This window comes from Cynoglossus semilaevis, chromosome 18, assembly GCF_000523025.1.
Source record: "Cynoglossus semilaevis isolate Cse_v1.0 chromosome 18, Cse_v1.0, whole genome shotgun sequence".
Taxonomy (NCBI): domain Eukaryota; kingdom Metazoa; phylum Chordata; class Actinopteri; order Pleuronectiformes; family Cynoglossidae; genus Cynoglossus; species Cynoglossus semilaevis.
Genome location: NC_024324.1, coordinates 4,101,156 through 4,123,831, shown reverse-complemented (window position 1 = coordinate 4,123,831; position 22,676 = coordinate 4,101,156). Strand labels below are relative to the sequence as shown.

At 42.2% G+C, this 22,676-nt stretch overlaps 1 protein-coding gene and 1 long non-coding RNA gene across 4 annotated transcripts in view; both read right to left on the bottom strand.

Moving 5' to 3' along the window:
• Positions 1 to 4,723, bottom strand: part of LOC112488512 (uncharacterized) — a 7,102-nt gene extending 2,379 nt beyond the window's left edge. Inside the window, exons 1-4 of one of the 2 annotated variants that reach the window (XR_003052638.1) lie at positions 4,599 to 4,720; positions 3,479 to 3,528; positions 2,689 to 2,779; positions 345 to 468 (exon numbers count right to left, since the gene is read on the bottom strand). This is a non-coding gene — a long non-coding RNA (uncharacterized LOC112488512). Of the gene's footprint in view, positions 1 to 344; positions 469 to 2,688; positions 2,780 to 3,478; positions 3,529 to 4,598 lie in introns of both variants that reach the window. The other variant, XR_003052637.1, reaches the window with a different exon arrangement.
• Positions 4,724 to 5,694: 971 nt separating this feature from the next.
• Positions 5,695 to 22,676, bottom strand: part of med30 (mediator complex subunit 30) — a 30,159-nt gene continuing 13,177 nt past the window's right edge. For both annotated transcript variants that reach the window (XM_008331180.3, XM_008331181.3), the window contains exon 5: positions 5,695 to 6,305. In XM_008331180.3, the coding sequence (XP_008329402.1) occupies positions 6,210 to 6,305 (96 nt within the window). In that variant the 3' untranslated portion in view covers positions 5,695 to 6,209. The remainder of the gene's footprint in view (positions 6,306 to 22,676) is intronic.

Sequence of the window (22,676 nt, the reverse complement as noted above, 5' to 3'; positions counted from 1 at the left end):
GGGGGGAGGGGGGGGGGGGAGTCTGGGGAGTGACATACAGGCCGTAATGATTTAAAGAAATGTGCAAAATCAGGAGCCGACTTCTTCACAACAGCTGCTCTCTCGCTCTTAATTTGTCCACAGTGCATTTCATCTGAGTGCTAAATGTTTAGCGATGCCTTGACAGTGTTAACGAAGGAAACCATATCCACCAATCATTGTCTTCAAATAGTTCTTATGTACAAACAAAAAAAATGTGTTTCCTCTGTTTTTGCCATGAAAGATAACGATGATGTGCTGAACATCAAAAGTGTCCAATTATCATGTGATTTTGGTTGAAAAAGAAAATCTGATTTGTCTCTCACCCGGCATCTGGTCCGTGTTTCATCGTCAGACGACCGCGAGTTTGTTTGACTCCACATCCAGTCGTTTCATGTCTGCTTGGTTGAATCAGTGTTGATCATCAGGAGAGAACCACATCCCCCAGCTCTGCAGAAAAAAAACACACACACACACGCCACCTATTTCAAATCCCTGAAACTGTACATAGATATATTTATTTTTTTGAATGAAAAAAAAAGGAAAAGACAGTTGGATTTGAGATGCTGGGACGTAGGACTGTCCCCGCACGGCTGAGGGGACACGATGGTATTTATTCTGTTAAATTTCCAACTCATTGTTCACATCAATCCACACACACAGATGCCAAAACACACACGTCGTATTCCGCTTTAGACCCCCCCTCAACCCAGTACCCCCCCACCCTCCCCGGTTCTGAGTTGGACTGGGTCGCAGCATCTTGGCTCTCGGCGGGAGTCAAATTGCAATATCTCAATAAAAAGTTCGCCGACTGAAACGTGTGAAATAATACGCAGCTGTCTCGCCATTTCAGACAGATGGAAGCGTTTGGAGATGGCGCTCTAACGGCGTCTCACCCCCCGACATTACAGTAATGGGTTCAGGGCTGCGACGCTGTTGTATCTGAACGGCTTCTTTAACAGCTTGGTTTTGGGGTTAGACAGCGTGGCAACAGGAAATTTACCCCCCCACTCACCACCCCTCGACAAATAGACTGTATATAAGAAATGGACTGATCAGTACCTGAAGAGAGAAACTAGAGATTGACTGAATGAAGCTTTGAAAAACAACGAATCTGTTGGAATAAAAACATAAAGACGACAACAATTACGGCTTCAAACTAAGAGCTAACAACAATTAGCTGAACCAAAGTTATTAAAGTTTTAGAAAAGAAAATCCCTTCCAATCATATTTCATTAGTAGAGTTACACATGGTTTCCATCCCCTAGTGGTCACTATGAGTAACTGACAGGAAATGTTTACAAAGGCTTAAAAATGTAGTATTTCAAATTTAAGAGAACTGAATAGAATGACTGACCATAATTAAAAACAAATTACAAAAAGATTTAGATGTATCCAAACATTTAAAAAATCTCCTACAGAAAATGACAGATATTCATAAATTAGCAGAATTAAATCCTTTCAAAAAACACTTCACTCCTGAAGTGATTTGGTTTCCATCCCTGGTGGACACCATGTGTAACTGACAGCAGCCTTGTCCAATAGGAGCCTGGCTTTGTCCATTTCTTATAAACAGTCTACAGTTGGAGATGGAGAGGAAACAAAGTGAGAAAGAAGAACCACAACGTCTACTAGAACCTTGTTCTTTAACCTGGAGAACGTTGGTGCAGATGTTTTTGTGGAGAAACAAAAACATCTGCACCCCCCCCCCTCCCCCCGCCCACATTAGTTCTGGAAACTGGTTGTCACTGGTTGTCTTAATTTGTGCCTTTGAATTTTAATTTAGCCCTTTTTTTTCCCCCAGTTCCGTTTCCAGTAAAACAACACAAACACACACATATACACTGGATTAAACACAGCTTCCATTGTCTATGTTACACACACACACACAGAAACACACACACAGCCTGGTGTTTTTTGGTTATCATTTTGTTTTGGACACTGTTGCTATAGCGACCACGCATGACCACTTCCTGTTTGGGGGGATTATTTATCAGTGATTGGCTGTTTCACGTCTGTGCTGACGCCTCCTCCTCCTCCTCCTCCTGCCGTGTAATTAACAGAGGACTTTTATAGAGGTCACAAATGAAATAGATAAATGCCAATTTTGTAAGAATGATTTATAAAAAATAAACTCATATTTGATGATACGTTTGTTTGATGCTGTGCTTCTTTGTTTTTTTAAGATAACACCTTGATCATAAACATATAAATACATATATGTTTGCATATATGTATGTGCATATACTTACAGTTATCACAAATTATGGGTTTAAACTAAAAAAGTGAAAATTCAGATTTTCAGATGATTTTAAGATAAATATATTTCTCACAATTTTTTTTTTTTTTGCTACTTTTTAATTTTTTTTTGTCACTGAAATTCTTCCCCTAAATTGACTTCTGTAGATGAAGACGCCTCAGTGAGGGAGCAGGGACAAATCAATATTCCATTTGTTTGGTGAGGATTTCCATTTTCCGATCAATAACGGAGGATGTAGGCTGGCCTTATTCAATTGAACAGCTTTACCAGCGACAGTACGAACGGCGTTTTAATGGTGCAGTACATGAGCTACTGGGATTCACTGGTGTAAACAACACCAGTGTGTGTGTGTGTGCATTAGCATAGACAAATAGAGAACGCAGTGCATTGTGGGATCGATCGGCACTGACCTGATAAACGTAGCTGGCACAGCTGTGAGGTCATCGGATATTCAGCTACATACGGCGCAAATGACTCGTCTTCTCCGACGGTGGACAGGATCTGCAGAACGGAACGAAAACAGGTGGTTTTTAAGAAGAAAAAAAAAAGTACGACAGAGTTTGAGGTCACACTGAGAAAAACTGGCAAAGAAGCTACAGGTAATTAATGAAAATAAAATAAAACAAATAATAATGTTTACGCATTAACATAAGAGTTAGGCTGCAGAAATGGTTGTTCACTAACTTTGTTTCCTCTCATGATATTTGAATATTTATATGCCAATTTTATACATATATACACATATATATATACACATATATACATGAGAGGAAACAAAGATTGTGAACAAACATTTCTGCAGCCTCACTGAGGATGCGACTCGTCTCGGTGCTGATGACAACACAAGGTCAACAGTTAGAAATCATCCACACGAGCTGATTAAAAGAAAATTACAGCAGCTAACAATCAAGAGTGATTGAAGAAGTTCCTTCTCTATTTTTCTTTTCTCTAAACACTGACAATTTGTGTATCTATGTTTTTTTTTTACTGCCTTCGTATCGACGTGAGCGTGTGAACCCCGCGCCCTCCCATCGTCTCGGTTGTTTTCCTGCGAGTGTGGACGACTGGTAATTCTCTGACCTCTGCTCCAGCTAAATGAGAGCATCCTGCATTTATAAGAATAGCCTCACAACGCTGCGGAGAGATAGGGTATCATAACCACAGCACTATTAGACCACAGGGGGGGGGGTTATTGCTCACATTGATTTTTCTTCTCCGTTGCAGAGCTGCTTCTGTCCTACAGTGTCTCCCTGAGGACAAAGACCCTGATACCTGCTCTGAAATACTGAACATTTACATGTAAGACAACTGCCCCGTCACATGACTGCCACCGCAAAACCTGCTGAGCAACAGAGTTCGTATTTCTACCCAGTCATATTTGGTTTATGAGGCTAAGAAAATTAGCCGACAATAGCGGACAAGCCACAACACATCAAAAAACTATTTATAGAGCAGTGAGTCATTTATAATAATTTAACTTACACTACAAATATATATATATCTCATCTCAATGTTAACATCCAATGAAATCTAAAAAGTCCATCTGACTTCATCATCTTCATCTTCCAGATTTTCTACGCCTCTGTGGAGAACGTCCTGTGACACGTCGGAGCCTCGGGTCTTAATTTTCTGATTTGTCAGACTTTCAGGCCTGACCATTAAACAGTCTGTGCGCAGCTACGATCTATGACCACCAATAAAAAAACAAAAAAAAACACGTGACGTGTGCGACTTGCGTCACAGCCGGTGACGAAGACGAACTTATCTTTATCGTCATCGTTAATGAAGCGGTTGATGACACCGTCTTCATTTGGAGTTCTCTTCTAAACGAGTGTGTTTCAGGCTCAGGTTTTCAGGCTGTTTCTGTGACGACGTCATTAAACGAGAGCTCCAAATTCACTTCCTGCCAAAAACCCAAACGTTTGAAGCTTCATCTGGTTTTTCTAATTAAAAATAACTCTATTTCTAAAAAGCACCAGAGAACCAAAAAGCCTAAGGAGACGCATTTAAACACATTTAACCCTCTGAAAAAATAGAAACTGTTATTTTTTACTCGGCTGTTACTGAAACAAAAAAACTCTATTATGGCCAAAATGTTCATCAGAAAGTTAATTAATGGATACAAATATATTGAAAGGTGAGCTGTGGGTGGAATAAAATCTCTAAAATACTAAAATTGTTTAAAAAATGCAACACATTCAGTGAGTGTAAAATCAGAGAGAAGAGGTTCTGCTGTATCTTCACTCTTCCACAAATCTTCTGGTTCCTTCACAAAGTTCTACAAAGTCTCATTAAAGTGACCAGTGTTTGTGTTTCTTACCAGAACTGAGACGTCCTCCGTCCATCCGTCCGTCCTCTGGATCGATGCTGTGGCGACAGAAGCCTCAGGTGCAGCTTGAACCAAGGGAACCAGGCGTCGCTCCTCCTCCTGCTCCTGCTGCTCCTCCTGTGACTCGTGGGCCACAAGACGACAGACGTGCAGCGTCCTCCGGGATATTTCCTCCCAGTCCTACGATCTCCCAAAAACTGTCCAGTGGAAGTGGCCTGTGAAAGACTCCTGTGAACATCTGAACAACGTTAACGTCAGGTGTGAGGCAGGAAGAAGCAGCAGCTCCTCAGGAGTGAGACCAGGCGTGGGCAAACTTTGTGACTCGTGGGCCACAACTGTCCTAAAATTGTGCAAACTAAGATGAATGGAAAAAAATATTTGGAGAAGTTTGGCGGGCCGGATTAGAAAGCTGAACGGACCACATCTGGCCCCCAGGCCTTAGTTTGCCCATGCCTGAGTTAGAAGGTCTGAGGATCTAGGAAAGGAAATGTGACCTGTGTTTATAACCCATCACCAAAGTGAACAGCGGCAGAGGCAGCAGTGTGTGGGGACGGTGCCTTGGCAGCTGGTGGACTCGAACCTGAAACCTTCCAGACCCGAGTCCGTTTCCCTTAACCACTAAGCCACCACTGCCCCACATTTAGACAAGACACCCATCGTCACTGTGCATTTGTCAAAAACTAAACTATAATAATCTAGATAAACCAAACCGACTAAAACAATCGAGTCAACGACAGAATCTAATCTCTAATCTAATCAAACATCAAAATGGAGTTTAATCCACTCTACTGTAATCTAATTTAATTTAACCTCATCTACTCAACTGTAATCCAATGTAACTTAATTATATCTACTCTGAAGTAATTGAATCGACTGTAACCTAATATACTTTAATCTAAACTACTATAACGTAATCTAATCTAATCTAAGATAATAGATTCTGATCTGAATTTGACAGCCCTGTCCTCGGCAGACATCAATAATCAAACAGGAGTTCGACTCGTGCTGGGCTAAAATGCTAAAATCAACGGTGGGAGCAGCTGACGGGTGGAAACGGAGTGGAATTAAGAAGACGATGGGATGAAGAGACGGTGCAGCTCAGCAGATCTCTGCAGACCTGACTTTATTTGACTTGTCAAATGCAGTCAGAGAGGAACACCAATCATCAAATAAAGACTCCTCTGATCAATAGAATAAAACTTTTTAGACCGATCTTCAGATTCGTCTCCTCCTGTGATTTCTTACAGAATCAGGATTAAATAATATATCAATATCTCTCTGTTGAGCCGAGGCCTAACAGCAGATGAAACACCAGGAAGGAAAGTCAGGAGTTTGGGATGAACCTGATGGAGGTAGACAGGATGGTTTCTGCCATCGCCTACGGCTTCTCCTCTCATTTGTCTCCCCCGTCTCCCCCACGTCTTTACTTACAAACAGGTGTCCTTCTCCGTCTGTAAAGTCCGTAAAGTGCAGCCTCAGCCGGACGGTTCTGCCCTGTTACACGTCCAGTAACAACAGCGTCCAACAATCCTGTCCATTCATCTGGATGAATCTGTGAGATGTGATGTGGTGTGTGTGTGTGTGTGTGTGTGTGAGACAGCTTCAGCTCCTGACAGCCAGCATGGAGTTGATCTCCCAGATGAGGTTGCGGAGTTGGTCCATGATCTGCTTCAGCTGCTGATTCTTCAGCTTTAGCTTCTGCAAGAAAAGAAGAAAAAGAGAGAGAAAAAAAAAGAATTTAGAAAAAGAACCAAAATTTGACATGAACTCATGTGAGAAATGTTAAAAGTCTCAGGAAGACGATCATGGACAATGTCCTGACAGAGTGAAGACCTGCAGAGACATTATGGAAACTTTGGAATTGTTTTGAAAATAATTGCAAAAAAAGTGAAAGATCCCGTGGGTTGAAAATAAATAATTCACTGGCATCTAAAATGAGTGTAAAAATTAGAAAAAAAGTTGTTGTTTTTTCTTGTAAACAACACAAAAAAAGACAAAAGTTCAAATTTTAACAATGGAAATTAGGAAAAAAAAATGTTTTTTTTTCTTCTAAACAACACCAAAAAAGACATAAAAAAAAGTTCAGATTTAAAAAATGTTATACTGTGCTAAATAGGTGTAATTTAAAAAAATAGATAATATCAACCAAACATATAGCAGCTAAAGATGCTGATGAAATAAATGTCAACTGAACAAGAGAGACATTTTGTAAAAATTTGTAGTGAGACATTTTTGATGAAAATAAAATGCAAAAACTTAGACAAGCTGTAGATAAAAATCCAAGAATCTCAAAGTAGGTCAGAGTTAGCCTATAAGCTAAAGCTAAAGATCCTGGTAAAGACCTAAAAAATGTTGTCAATCTTGATCCACATTTATATATTTTAACAGTACAAATCCTGGTGTCATCTACTGCACCCCCCCCCGACCCTCCAAACAGGAAGTTCTGCAGCAGAGAAGTTCCGTTACTTTATCCAGAAAAAAACCAGCCCAGGATTCAACATGTGGGAATCGTAAAGATGGCAAATAACTTTTATGACATCTCAATAAAATATTTATTGAGATGTTTGAGTCGCAGTAACGTACACAGAGCTGCGTTCTGTAAATCTACAGTAAGAAGGAGCCGGGGGTTGAGTGACAGGCCGGTCAAAGTGGAAACAGATACGAAGACACAGTGGAGGAGCAGAGACTGACGGGTGTTGATCGGCTGTCCACGGTCCTGGTCAGTTCACTGGTCAGTTCACTGGTCAGTTCACTGGTCAGTGTAGCAGTTAGCTCCCCTGTCTCTGAGCAGGCATTAATTATTATTACTGATGGATTATTTAATTGAAATTTAGGTCAAACTGTTATTCAGCTAATTTAAAACCACATTCTTTTTTTTTTAATTATGATTCTGTCGTTGAACCACATTCTTTTTTTAATTATGATTCTGTCGTTGTCATGTTGTTGTGGTTGACAAACACAAACCCAGATTTTGTTTTGTGCTAAAGCTAATGGTCCAAACAAAGACCCAGAGTCTGCACTTTAGTTCCTTTAAATAAATACTAAAAAAACTCTCTGTACTGTAGTCTTTGTTTATTTAAAAGCCACATTTTACTTCAGGTACTTTTCCCCCTCGCTCCTGTACCTCTGAATACTTGACTTAATCAAACATGGCCTCTAAACCAGGACATCTGCTCTGCTGCGGGGCGTCACAGGTGCTTCACAGAGCGGCCAATCCCTTCTCCCCGTCCGTCCGTCCGTCAGTCAGTCAGTCAGTCAGTCAGCCAGTCACAGATCATTTCTAAAAAAGCTTCAGAGATCTCTGAGTCAACAACAGTCGTGTGATGAAAAAAGTAACTTCCCTGTCTTTAAACACACAGGAGGGTGATGAAGTGGGGGGTGGAGGAGGATGAGGGGTGAGAGGGGGCGCTGCTGAGCTGTTGCTTTGACTGCTACTCTTGCTAATAAAAGCAGGTGCAACCGCCACGATTGTGGTTCATTCAAACCGGGAGAAGTCGGCCGTACTGAAAAGTTTGAGCAAATGTAGAAAATGTAGCACTTTAGACAAGTAGAGTTACAGAGAGAGGAGGGGAGAGAGGGGGAGAGAGGGGGAGAGGAGGGAGGATCTCCTTCACTGAGGTCTCCCTGTATCTGCAGTGCAGTGAAATCTATTAAGATTAAAACCGTCTCCGTCTCTCAGTAACACTCCTTTAGCCGTGACTAATTACCAGACATTTTTTTTGCGACGGAGATAACACCTTGAGCAATCGATTCCACACGGCTCTCTTAATATCACCGCTTTAGCTGATTGTCCTTGAAGAAATTCCAAAGTGGAATATTTGGAGGCCTTCCACTCTCCCCCCTCTCTCCCTCCCCCTCCGTCTCCTCCATCTTTGTCTTTTACTTTGATTCCTCAGAGTGACAGTGAGTTTCAGGCTAATTACGCCAACAAACAAAATCCTAAAAAAACTCGTCATTGGCTCCAAATGAAGGCTGTGATACTTCAACGCTCCAACTGTCACGTCTGAAGCATCAGCAGCCGCGGTATTTGATTATAATTGGATTATAATTGGTCAAATTTGGCTTGGACGTCCTTTCTCCTCAGAAAAAAAAAACAATATGAGAAAAGAGAAATGCTGTGTAGATGTTTAAGTAAAGTTGAGTAAAAGTTAAATAAAATTAACTTGATATAATTTAGGTAAAAGGACTGATTTCTTTTCTCTGGGAAATAGGTAGAAAAAAATAATATGAAACAACCTGAAGATCACAGTCGGGTCATAAAAAAAACGATGTTACGGTTAAAAGAGGATTAAAAGACGCTGATGTGAAGACGAAGGTTTAATTCTCCCACTTCCATCACATCCAGACTGCGGGGGCAGTAAAGCCCACACAACTCTCTCATTATGTAAAATGTGATAATGTCCATCTTGATATACAAATAAAAATGGGATTCAGCAACCTTCAGAACAAACTAATTCCATTCATCACCTCCTAAGTAGCGTATCTCTCAGCCTTCACAGCAATAATCTAACGTTCAAACAAAGAGCAGCTCAGCTCACACTCCTCTCTGTCTGAATGGAGACACTTTCACGGACACACTCACACACACAGACACACAAACACCTCCATGGGAATGGAGGAAGATGTTCCTCCTAATTTCTTGGGCTGCCACTCAACAGCCGGGCTCCACAATAATGTTTTGATGCCTCTCCAGCCCGCAGTGGGCCTCCGCTGACATGCTCTGACACCGCGTCGGCCGCGGCAGGGTGGCCAGTCAACAACTCATGAAAGTAAACAAGGAGGAGCGCTGTCTGAGATCCTGTCTCTGAGATCCTGTCTCCGACGGCCTCCTGCCGACAGGCAGCCTGTCTCCCCCGTCTCCTGTAACCTGGTAGAACTGGCACATGTCAGAACGCCGGCGGAGGAGAGTGCTGAGAAGAACAGTGACCCGTGTGAAGTGGAAATGGAGGCCGACGCAAATGGAGGGAGGGCTGGCTAGGAGGTGCGTGTGAGCGAGCGTGCGCGTGCACTCTGATCCGTGAAACGATTTGATCCATAAAACAGGCGGCAGCTGAGACACTGATCGGGCCACTGGTCAAGACGGACTAATCACACATCGGGTTTGTCTGCGTTTCATGAGCTACGAAAAAAAAAATGATGCCGAGAACGATCTGTGAATTTTTGTCAGAGTAACATCTTTTAGGACATCCTTCGAAATCTGACAGCAACGTCCAGCTCTTAAATACAATCCTTGCAAACTATACCATGAGCAATAAACATGTTTATGAAATCTAACTATGAAAGAGAAAACAGCTTATAAATTGTACTGATATAACATTAAAATATAAAAACATTGAAAATAATTCACTCTGCTAAATACAAAGCCAGTCCTTTGTACTGTTCATAACATATATGCATGAATATGAAGTACAATATGACATACTTTTTCTAAAGATACTAATTTCTGGTGCTGGTTTGTAATATTGTTTAAATCAGACCTGGGCAAACTACGGTCCGTGGACCAGATACGGCCCGGTGGGCTTTCTAATCCGGCCTCAAATGTGCCAAATTATCTTCAATTATTATCGTTACTTAACGTATTTAATCCAGTATTCTACCGACCCACCAGTCAGATTTTGGCCTGTGAGCCAAAAAGTCTGCCCACCCCTGGTCGAGATAGATACTACAGCATGTGTAAACGTCCGAATGTCTGTTTGTGCGAGCAGGAGGAGAAGGTTGTTTGAATCTGTCCGACCTCTGGATCTCTCAGGTGAGCGTGCAGCACATCTGGACAGAGGACAGTGAACGAAGATCACAGGTGTTGGTTGGCCGCTGGACGGGGCGTGGCCACGAATGATGTCATACGATGACGACGGCCAAATTAGTTATTTGTACACGTAGGATTAAATGAATTATTTAATTATCACTGGATTAGGAGAAGATATTTATTAAATGAATTATTTAACTATCACTGGATTAGGAGAAGATATTTATCTTATTACAGATGCCCAAAGTCCTTTTTTTGTATTTTCTGAGTTGTTTTTTTTCCTCCTCTTTTCTCTGATTATTCCTCTCCACCTTAATCAGCTTCTTCTCTCTAAGACCCATCCAAACGAGATCAGAGAGACCGAGATGAAAATTAAGGGGGAAGAGCCAGGTTTCTTCAACGCCGTCACTTTGTTAAAGTTGTGCTTCACTGAAACGATGCCACGGGGGGAAAAAAAAGCTCTGAGTTCACACAGATGTGACAGACACCGAGGACACCACTGGACAAAAGGTCTTTTCAACTATGAATGTCCATCAATTAAAAGTAACCAACCAGTGAACGGACGCTGGTGATAAATACTAATTCAAATTAAATGAGACACCAAACAACAGAGGATCTGAACGTTGATCAGACTTAATAACTGCCAACACTATAATAATTAAATCTGCTGCTGATGATTATTATCCCCACAGTGAAGTCGACTGAGGTTTTCATAAAGTCATTAGACCTAATTAGACACAAATCAAACGAATCTTCTGGTTAAATTATAATATAAAAATAAACATTAAACCAGTTTCATCTGTATGATTAAAACACGGCACGTCATTGGTTGAGAATGATGGTGAGGTATTAGCAAGAAAAGAAAAAGGATTTTATTAAAACGTGAACACGTGTACAAGGATGGAGGGAGGAGGGAGGAGAGAGGAGGGAGGAGGCAATAAAGGAGAGGAGAGGAGGAGGGACAGAAGAGGAGAGATTCTTCTGCTAATCCCCGGCTTTGACTCTGATGGATCAGGCTGGGAATTACAAGTGTAAAGTGTCACTAAGTGAGGAGAGGAGATTAGGAAGAGGAGAGGGGAGAAGAGGAGATGAGAGGAGGGACAGAAGAGGAGAGAGAAGAGGAGAGGGGAGGAAAAGAAAAGAAAGAAAGAGAGGGGAGAGGGCAGGGAAGGAGAGGGGAGAAGAGGAGATGAGAGGAGGGACAGAAGAGGAGAGAGAAGAGGAGAGGGGAGGAAAAGAAAAGAAAGAAAAAGAGAGGAGAGGGAAGGGAAGGAAAGGAGAGGAGAGGGGAGCAGAGGAGATTAGGAAAAGAGGAGAGGGGAAGAGGAGGCGAGAGGAGGGACAGAAGAGGAGAGAGAAGAGGAGAGGGGAGGAAAAGAAAAGAAAGAAAAAGAGAGGAGAGGGAAGGGAAGGAAAGGAGAGGAGAGGGGAGCAGAGGAGATGAGAAGAGGGTCAGAGGGAGAAGAAGAGAAGAGGGGAGAAGAGGAGAGGAGATTAGGAAGAGGGGAGGAAAAGAAAGGAAAGGAGATGAGAGGAGAGTTGGAGAGGAAACTAGTGGGAGAGCAGAGCCAGAGGAGACAAAGGGAATAGGATGGGAGTCTGTGTGGACCACATACAGACCTTGCATTGATTTTGTGACTGCACCTCCTGCAGTAGAGGTTACACATCACCAGTCACAGAGAAGGTTGTTAAATCTCCCTACGCAGCATCACCATCTGCACTCACTCACTCACTCACTCACTGCCGACCTACACTCCACATGAAGCCTGCCACCAGTGATAATATCCATGGACACACAAACCAGTTTCACTGCAAATATTTCATCACTTGCCAACAGTTAAATGCACCGATGTAATCAAGTCCGCTGGCTCACAGGTTCAGAGCCGTCACCAGAAGAAGACAGAAAGGTGATTCTAACGTGCCGCGGCTGTTGATGCTCTGAGTTCTCTCTCAAACCTGCTGATCTGATGGGATTCTCCTGCACCAAGAGCCCCAGGGTTCACAGAGAAGAAAGAAAAGAAAATCTCCGGGGGAGCAACGGTTCTCTAGGCTGATGCTGGAGGACAGAGGAGAACTGGGCTGGCCCACTCAAATAGTGGCCAGTGGACCATTTTGTGGCCAGAACACAACCCCAGAGCGGCCCATTTTTAAAAACGCAAATCAAACACAACTTGGTATGAAAACAGGAAACTACTACAGGTGACCCAGAATGCAACACTCTCCAAAGTAAAAAGTTAAGAGCACAGGTGGGCTGTCAGTGAATAAGCAGCTTACTGCTCTGTGCCAACCTTTCAGAGGAGATCTCGTTCGTTTTAACGTTTTAAAAAACAGCCTCAATGAGGTTATAAACTTTATGGCTTTCCTCAATGGAAAGGTTAAAGTGCTGCTGCCCTCCGTACTTCCCTGATGGGCTTCCTCGGGGGGATCGAAGCCCTTTTAAAGGGGATTTGACGGCAGATAAAAGCCTTCCCTTCCAGAGGTGGCAGAAATACAATAGCCCCGTTGTCGACCCTGCACACACACACCTACAGACGAGCGTCTGTTAATACATCCTTAGCATCGAGGTGGAAACACTGCAGTGTCGGACGACGACTGCAGGAGGCGCTCCGTCGCTCCCTCTCCTCTAAGCACTTGAATCTCTGCCAGCTTCTACAACTGATTAGGTTTTTTTTTTTCCTTCGTGATTCGGTTCCCACTGAAAATAAATGAGAGACCCTGAGAACTGTTGCTTTACAAGCAATGATGCTCAGGAATACAAGAGACTCAATCACCAAAGACGCACCAAATCTTTATAAACACTCGGTGACATCATCGACCATGAACTCATCATGTCCCGCTCACATTATCCTCCTGATAATTAGACTTAAATGCACTGAAAAATGGAGCTTCCTTGTGCCGGAGCTTTACACAATATCTGGAGTTCATACTTGGTGCAAAGAGCCAAAAGCTAATTTGAACAAACTGCACATGAGGAAAAAAAAAAAAACAGCTTGACAACTGACAAGCAGAACGAAACAGAACCTCTGGGAACGTAGCATGTGCTTTGTCTGCGAAAAGAAACGCCGCCCGGAGTCTGTGAAAGAGTGAGAAACACATTTCACTGCAATTACGAGAACGGAACTGTGTTAATAATAACTGTGACATTAACATTAGTTACTACATATGGTATTATCCAGACTAGTCCATCTGGAGTTTAAGTCACACCAAAAAAAGTGCAATTTACAGGAGTAGCAGATACTGGTACACAAGCCTAGAGTGCCCTCTAGTGGCTGTCAGTGTGAAAATAACGATAAAAATAGCAAACGTGAAATTATATATTTTTATATATAAGTCGCACCTGAGTATAAGGGGCAAACCCAGCCAAAGGATGAAAAAAAAAGTGTGACTTACGATAAGTGAAAATAAAGTGTGAAAATACAGTAATTAACCTTCAAAATCAAATGTAACTATGTCAGTTCTCCGGGTGTTTAATTAAATTGCTAGTTTCCAATACCGACACCAGTAGCGCTAGTATCTACGCGACATCTGAACCTGTTTTAATGTCTATGCTCTCCTGCGAGCCTGGAGGCCTGTAGCTAAAGCCTGGTTCTGACAGCTGATTTGTAAACTGTCAAACTGTATAACTGCGTTTTGTCTTGGAGTTTTGTCGGCCTTATTCCGTGTCTGATTCACGCGTACACCTGTGTCTGGTGTGAGCGCTGCGAGCCGGGACCTGAAGACCCGCCGTCTGCATTTCAAAGGCAGACAGGACACGTCTCTTTGATCTCGCCGTCTGATGTTTGTCAGGAACTTATCATCTGAGGCCACGGTGATCCTCTCACGCTGATACTTCAAGGAGCCTTTGTAAGGAGCCAGTGGGGGTGGGGAAAAAAAAGAAACTTAAATATATAAAAAAAAATAAAAAAGAATTCTTCTGGTGCCAGTAACTGTTTTACAAGTGTCAGAAACATCTTGTGACTCTGTGATGTGTTAAATTGGAACAATCGGCTCAGCTGGTGGGAGTCTTCCAACTCAGGAAGATTGGCTGGAATTACCTGCGTCGCTTTCAGAACAAAGGTAGTGATACGATACTAAACTAAAAAAAAAAAAGACAGGTAAAAGTTTTCTTTCAGGGGAGGCTAATTTCTATTATTTTTTTAACTGTTTGCATCTTAACCAACAACGTACTTTTCACGAGAACAGCGCAGCGGAAAGCAATGCCAGCGTTAAATAAATATTTTCATCCATGGAAACCCCGCTCAGTCAGTACTACAATATGAAATGTAACAACAAAGCACAGGGAGAAGCTGCTGTTTGTTCTCCTCCTCACTCTCTCATGACGGTGGGTCTGATCTTCACCTGCTTCACTGTGATCTATGTTTAAGACACAGACCTTAACGACGAGAGTTGATTATTTTCCCTGATGGATAGAGAGAGCCAGAGCGTAAGGGGAGGTTTTTTTCTCTCTCTCTCTTCTTGGATACCAATCAAAAATATATACCGACTCTCAGACCTCATATTGTGGTAAGAAATTCAGGAAGTGAGTTTATTTCAGGAACTTCACTCCACAGGCCAATTATTTTTACATCTCCAGACTCTTTACTTCCACTGGCATCTGAGAACCAAACCCCGGTGTCTGAGCTTCTGTCTCCTCTACAGACAGAGATGAAAAAACCAGCTCCATGTCGGACCGCTTCCACACGGGCCTGATCAAAAGCATCAAAGTGTACAAAAAGAATTCTGCCGGTTATCAACGTCACTATATTATCTGTGTTCCATTCATTTAAATATGGAAAAAAGGCTTCGTCTGCGATTGTTACGTTCATTTAAACTGAGTTAAAAAAAAAAATTCTACACTGATCTGAATACATTTGCCTTGATGCAGTTTCATTTTCTTCTCTACACTCTGAATACATTTGCCTTGATGCAGTTTTTTTAAGATTTACACACATTTTGACACGTGAAATAATAATAATTAATATGCATATATTAAAATAATATTTGGGCATCAAATGAAATAATAATAAATATGAATATATTAAAATAATATTTGGGCATCAAAGCAATATTCTGTAAGAACTGTAAAAATATATATAAAATGAAAATTTACAAAATTATAATATTGACTTGTCCTGGCCTGTACAGACAGAGCAGCTTTAAATGTTAAATATTTTGACCAAATCAGTCAAACAAGTAAGACGAAGCCATTTTTAGGAGCATATCTTTACAAATAAAGCTAGTAATAAAACTAGAGTTGCGTTGATTTCAGGAACCGATTCAATCACGACCATTTCCTCCACCAGTAAAACAAGCACATTATGCACGCGACATAATCTCATTTATGTAGCACACCTTTGCACCACCTAGAGCTGTTTACGCTGCTTGTAAACACTGTTACACAATGCAGAAATAATTGAGGTTGCTGTTGACAATATATGAAACAAAACAAAAGAAGAAGAAAAAAAATATCCTCAAAACAAAACACATGAAACAAAAGAGAAAAAAAAACACAGAAAGAATCGACTCAGATTTCTTCTGTGCAAAAGCTTTGCGGCTACACCGGCCCCTCTGACCCTGACAAAACAATTAAAAAGCCCTCAGCATACAGAGCAGCTCTAATGGGCCACGTATGAGGCTGCTGCTGAGACAGAGGTAAGGGCACCTGCTGTGTGCAGCCTACTAATGCTGAAGCCTGAACATAGTTGTTGAGGAAAAGGAAGAGGTGCTAGAGAGAGAGAGAGAGAGAGGGGGGAGAAAAGGAAGAAGAAAGAAAAGGAAGAGGGAACGGAGCGCAGCAGGGGCGTTGACATCTGTGGGAGCAGAGAGACGGAAAGAAGAAGGAAGAAAAAAAGTGGGGAAGAGAGCAGCGGAGCCAAAGAGATGGGAAAACACAGAGAGGAGGAGAGGAAGAAGAGGAAGAAGAAGAGGAAGAGAGCATCTGCCAACTGAGCTGCATCCCTCTCTCTTGGTCTTATTACAGTTAGAAGGTTGCCTTTGTTTATCATCAGGGCCTCTGCAGACTCCCTGCCTGCTCTACAGATAAAACTAACTGCCAGTGCCATTGGAATTCATTATACACACACACACACACACACACACACACACACACACACACATACTGAGCCTCCAGCTCGCTCGCTCGCTCAGGCCTGAAGAGGAGAGAAGAGCAATGCCAGAGAGAAGATGGCTTTTCTGTTTGAAATTACAAATGTGATCCCTGCACCCTCCCCCCTCTGCCTCCCTCTCTCTCTCTCTCTCTCTCTTACTTTTAATTTCTCCCTTTCTCATCAGAATAAAGAAGAAAGACGTGGTAATTAAAGGGATATTTAAAAAAGAAAAAGCAAGGCATTGTGTTGAAAGAAAGAAAGAAAGAGGGAGGAAGAGAAAAGAAAAGTAATAGCAGCACAGAGGGTGAGATAGTAAGTATAACAGGGGTAGGTGGGGGGGCAGAGAGCTCTCCAAGGCCTCCTTAATGGGCTGTGACAGGAATTTATTCACACTTAGGCTGGTATTAAATCAAACGCAAGGCGAGTGGCAGCAGCAGCAGCAGCAGCAGCAGCGGCAGCAGCAGGGTGGGGCAGGACGGAGAAGGTGCAGCACAGACGAGAGAGAGAGAGAGCGAGAGCTTAGGGTTATCTGTGGGGGAGCTGGAGATGCTGGTGGATCCTAACGGTGAAATGGGGGGGGGGGGGGGCGGAGGGGGGGACGAGTGATTTGCCAACGACAAGACAGCCCGTCCCAGGCTCCAGATGGAATGATTATCAAGTAGCCTGAAGAGCTGCTATGAATCATCCTTCCACCGTGCTGCAAAATGCACCGTCATTTAGCCAGACAGTCAATCAGTTAACCAGTCAGTCAGAGCGACAGGCGGGAAAGACGCCGTTTCCCCACACACACGTGGACAGCACCAGTTAGCCGGCGATGATCTATACACAATAAGCACTCCAGCGAAATAAATAAATAAAATAAAATGTATTTGTCTGTGTTTTTTCCCTGGTTAATTGGCATGTGACCAGAAATGTGGGGGAATTCATTAAGGCTGTAATTTGTGGTCTCTTGGGCGCCACAGACTTTGCTCTTTTATTTATTTATTTTTTCATTTTACTAGAGGCGAAAAAAACATCGTGGCCGACAGGGAGAGGCTGAATTAATATGCACAATCACATCCTGTGGCACCAGAGGTCTGCGGCACAGAGATTGAACAATCGCAACCCATTAGGCAGCAATGAATTATGCCTAATGCAGCTTAAACATTTATGCAAACGCTGTTTGCTTTTCACACACGTGCCACGATATTTAAATTCCACACACACATTAACACAAACCTGGGAACTTACTCACTACAACATTAAAGACTTTGGAATCTGAGTAGCTCTCGCAGCCAATAAAATGACAAAAAGGAACAAAGTCACATTCATTCGGTGGCACATGGACAAACTTTCCAACAGTCCTAGTATTTAAATACACACACCGAGTGGCCACTTTATTACCTAACGTAGTAGAAGTTGACAAATAAACCAGTAGTGAAGAAATATCTCCACATAAAACAACATATTGAAAACACGCCTTGGTCCAAAGTTACTTTAAAGCATCACTAAAGATTCATCGGCTGAGTAACCATGACGCCCAAATGTCAGCAAATATTGATACACAGAAATATCGCAATAATTCATTTCACAGTACTGTATCTATATTCTATAGCTCTGTATTGATTTTTTTTAATAACAAAAATCAGTCAAATATTCATGCCGTTGGTTCATTTTATTTTAATTTTGCACGTGAAGAGCATAAGCACGTCAGACTTGGGAAGACTGGGACGACTGGGAGCCCTACAGATGTCTGCATTCCTAAATGCATTGACTTTCCGTCCTGTGATTGGCTGATTAAAGTCCCATTATCCAGCAGTTGAACGATTGCGTCTAATGAAGAAACCAAGTGAGCTACATTGTAATACAAAGCATGTTTCCCGGTAGAGACACTCGTGGAGAGTGATGAGAGCAACGCCTCCCCCTTCCTCCTCCAATACCGGGCAGATTGCATCACCATCCGTCAGCCAGACTGCGACAAACAGCAATTACCCCAATCGACAGATAACGAGAGCCGGGCTATCACTCACAGCCAGGACGTCCCATAAAGCAGCCAGACATTACCATAGAGGAGTCATTCATCTGGCTCTCCTGCAGCCATACTGCTCCTGGTACCGATCAACCCAACTCTGATCTTTTTTTTCATTCCATTTTTTCTACAATCTGTACCAGCACAAGCTGCTCAGATGAGGGACTTCAGCAGCGACAGTAAGAGCCTGAGGGTGTGGAGAATTTGACGGAAGTGGCCTGAAGTGACAGTTGCAGTGGTGACCATGATCTCCTGGTCTGACAGATCCAGACATATCTCTGCAGCGCTGTCCTGGCAGCGTTATTATCACACAGCTAAGAGGAACGTTAAAAAAAAAAATCTCACAAAAAGACTCAAGCTATTGTGGTTTGGTTGAATCTTCGACACAAAAATGATGGGAATATAACATTTTAACGACTACTTGTAAACAGAACAAAAGCGGTCAGTTGTTAGCCTGTTAGCGACCAAGATTGGAATTAAGGGCGGTTGAAAAGACAGAATGATAGATAGTACAAAATGAATGGGTGTAACTGGCCAATCACAGACTGCTACAGAGGTCGCTGTGGGAATTTTTTTTCCAATTTGCAGTGTAAATTAAATGTAACTAAAATTGTGTAGTATGTCTATTAGGAGATCATTGTCATTCTCAAACTATTCACCTTTTAACATGTACAATTTTATTTATATAAACAGATGTTTAAAGGTAAAATTATATTAAAATTCTATTAAATAACACCTATAACTAGTGATTCAGGACCTTTTCATTCTATTAAATATTAACATTCTATTAAATAACCTATAACTAGTGATTCAGGACCTTTTGCTTCACTGAAAATGTTTTACTGAAAAATAAGACAACCTTTTATTGGTGCAATCAAATGACAAATCTCCATTTTTTTATATGCCGACGATCAGAGAAATAGGTGAGAAGACAAAGAGCCAGGTTTGGATGTTTGTGGAGACACAGCAGGACCTGAAGGTTGTCCAATTACAGCCATTCGGAGACAGACGCGAAACAACAGGAAAGTGAGGGAACGGTCGAGGGGAGAGAAACAGCTGTCGCTTCACACCTGCTCCTGCTGATTCCACTGATTACTGGATATGTTCTACTTATTCAGTGTCACAATCAATGCTCACTTTTTCTTCTCAACAAGCATGTAGTTGTCCAACAAGCTCCTGTCGCCGCAGACTCCTCACGTCCTCCAGCGTATGTGATTTAACACAACACTAACTTCTCTACGCTCCACAGCGTCTTGATTTAGACAGGACCGGACTCCTATAAAACCACAATTAGAGATCCAATCAGGGTTCAATACACTCCCACCTTATCTCTGCTACACTGTCACACCGGACCGCCTGGTTGTCGATAGTCATCAAACAACTCCTCCTGCGCTCAATTTGCTGAAACCTGCATCGATAAAGTTCAATTTTGGCAGCAACAGTGCAAAAGAGAAGTTCCCTCAACAGTCGTGTGGAACAGTGGGTAAAAATGTCAACAACACGATTCTCACAACTCGAAGTCTTACTGGGCAAAATTCTGATTACATTTTCTCAAACCACTCTTTGCTCGTCCGGTGTTTATGATGAAAAACAAAACAGAGTTCACACAATGTAGTCACTGTTTCTCAGTTCGGAGTGGAGTCGTGGTCTTCATCAGACATCGCAACCACCCATCTCGGCTTGCAGCCCAGTGCCCCGGTTTGGTCATATTTTCAGGCGTGCAAAACTCACATCTGACCCACAAGAAGCAAGATTCTGGGACAAATGATTATGGTGGAAGAAAAATACTCGCGGATTAATCTATGATGAAAAACAATCCTTTATTGCTCTATGATTAGACGACCAGATCTGAGAACGTGAACATTTTTGAGGTCCACCTTAATGGAGATCAGTGGTAATCCAAGGAGATCAGATGCAATTTTTAATACTTGCCACTAGTTCTACCAAATGTTTTCAGCCAGTAAAGATGTAGAAGACCTCTGGAAAAACTAGGGCCTGTGGACCAAAACGGGTGAACCCACCCCTGAAAAAGAGGAATACAATCAATTCCTACACCTGGGTTTCCAGGCCAGGCTGGAGACGGGGATTAGGTTGGGGATTGTGTGGCATTTACGCCTTCTACAATATTCCCTCTTGTAAATGGAGAACACACACTGGAGTGACTGACTCCTGACAGCTCTCTCCTGTCGTATGGTAATAAGGGAGGTGTTTGATCCAAGGTTACACTCAGTCACAGAAGAGGACTGTGAGGAAAAGCCCCCGTCCGTGGAAACAGACTCCATTCACGGCTCCGTTTTGCTGTGAAGATCCATTAGGTTCATTATTTACACTGCAGAATTTAAGTTTTGATGGGATACTATTTCTCCTAGGTGAAGTACAAAGCCAGGGAGCCTAAACCAGTGTGACAGATCAGATTGTTGAGCTCGGACTTATCTTTTCACTCTGCATCAATCTTCCCTCTGTCTCAGCATCCTGTTACAGAAGGAATCCTATTTTTTCCTGCTGCAGCTGAATTTCATCAGTCGTCTGCTGTTTCCTTTGAAGGCCCTATCTGAATGGCAACGGCTTAACTCTGACAATCCACGGCTGTCGACACATCTTTCAGTTCATTCTTTCATCAATCTTCTTTCACCAGCCCTTGTCTCTCTTCTCCGCAGCCACATGCCCCCATCGTCGCAGCCGATGGTTCGACTACATCACGTACAGTAAATGTTTCTTTTTTTTTTGTCTTCTTTGGATTTTGCTATCTGTCTGTTTTTCTCTGTGTTGCACCATCCTCTGCTGCCCACCGCACGCCCGGCCTGCCTGGCGTCAGCAGCCGCTCGGTCATCCTCAAACGCCTCTTTTCGCCCCATGTTTCTTTCTCCCTGCCTCACGTATCTTTCATCTCACATTTCGACAATCCTTTCATCTCAGTGCCATTTCTCCCTCTCTCTCTATCTACGTAGCCTTTTCTCCCTCTTTTTTATTTTTTTCCATTTTCTCCTCCCTCCCTCCCTCTTTGCAACCCCAGCACTGTGCTCTCTGTACACGGCTCTCCTCTTTGGCAGAAGTGACTGCAGCAGATGTAGCCGGACCACAAACATCTGTTTCCCCCCTTGTACTACTGCATCTCTATTCTGCTGATCAGACTAACCACTTTAACTCCCCCAAGCTTGTTGTCCTCAATGCAGCCTTATTGTGCAGCTGGCCAGCCGGGGCGGAAATCACAGCTAAATATGTTGTAAAACACATGGGGCATACAATGGGGGGAAAAAATGTCACGGCCAAACTGGAAATGTAGGTCTGTGATAATTTTGTATTTCAGTTTATGGGTCAAGTAACGGGAGGATTAAATATAAACACAGACTGCAGTAATAACAATTTTAAAAAAGGGTAGGTTTAACATCTGCATATAAAAGAAGACACTCTGTGTTGTGGGTTAAAGTGAAGTCAAATCCTTTAACATTCAATAAGAATGCAGAAATGTGGCAATTCAGTAGTTGTAGCAGGAGCACAAATTAGAATAAAATTCTATAAAAAACATCTGTGAGGTGAACTAAATTCTAAGGTCGTTAATTCTAAAAGGTATGAGTTTGATGTATGATTTTTTTAAATCTTTTTGTGAAATAATTAGTTGCCGTGTGCTAGGTGAATATAAATTTCCTACAATCCCAAAACAAGCCAGTAGGCTCAGAAATAGTGCATTTCAAATTTGTCGTGAGGTAAAACGGTAGGTAAATAATTTACAAAAAAACAAAAAAAAAAAAACACATTTTCGTATGGCCCTATTTTTTTTTTTTTACAATTTATCTTCAAATGATTATTTCGCCATAAATTAATATAATTTTGCTAAAAAAGAGGACATCTCTCTACAGTGTGCTGTAATTAATACAGAACTAGTAAGAAAACAAGTAAGAGATGAATATTAAAAATGGAAAAAAGCTCGGGAAAAAGTGAAACCAGAAGAAGTCGGGAGGAGAAAGAGTTAAAAAAACGAAAGAAAATGGAATAAAAAAAAAAAAAAAATCAATGTCTTGAGACTTTGGAGCGTGACAGTTTATCTGTAAATCAATTAAAATATGTGAACCCTACAGTGTGATGGCAGTTTTGTATGAACTGGATAATGGGTTCCGGCTCGTTCTATAGGGGACGAGGACTTCTGAACGCGTTGCCTTGAAACTTACGCTCCTTTCTCTTCTTCCTCTCTATAGATGCTGGATCATTTGACAGGACTCAATTTGCATGCT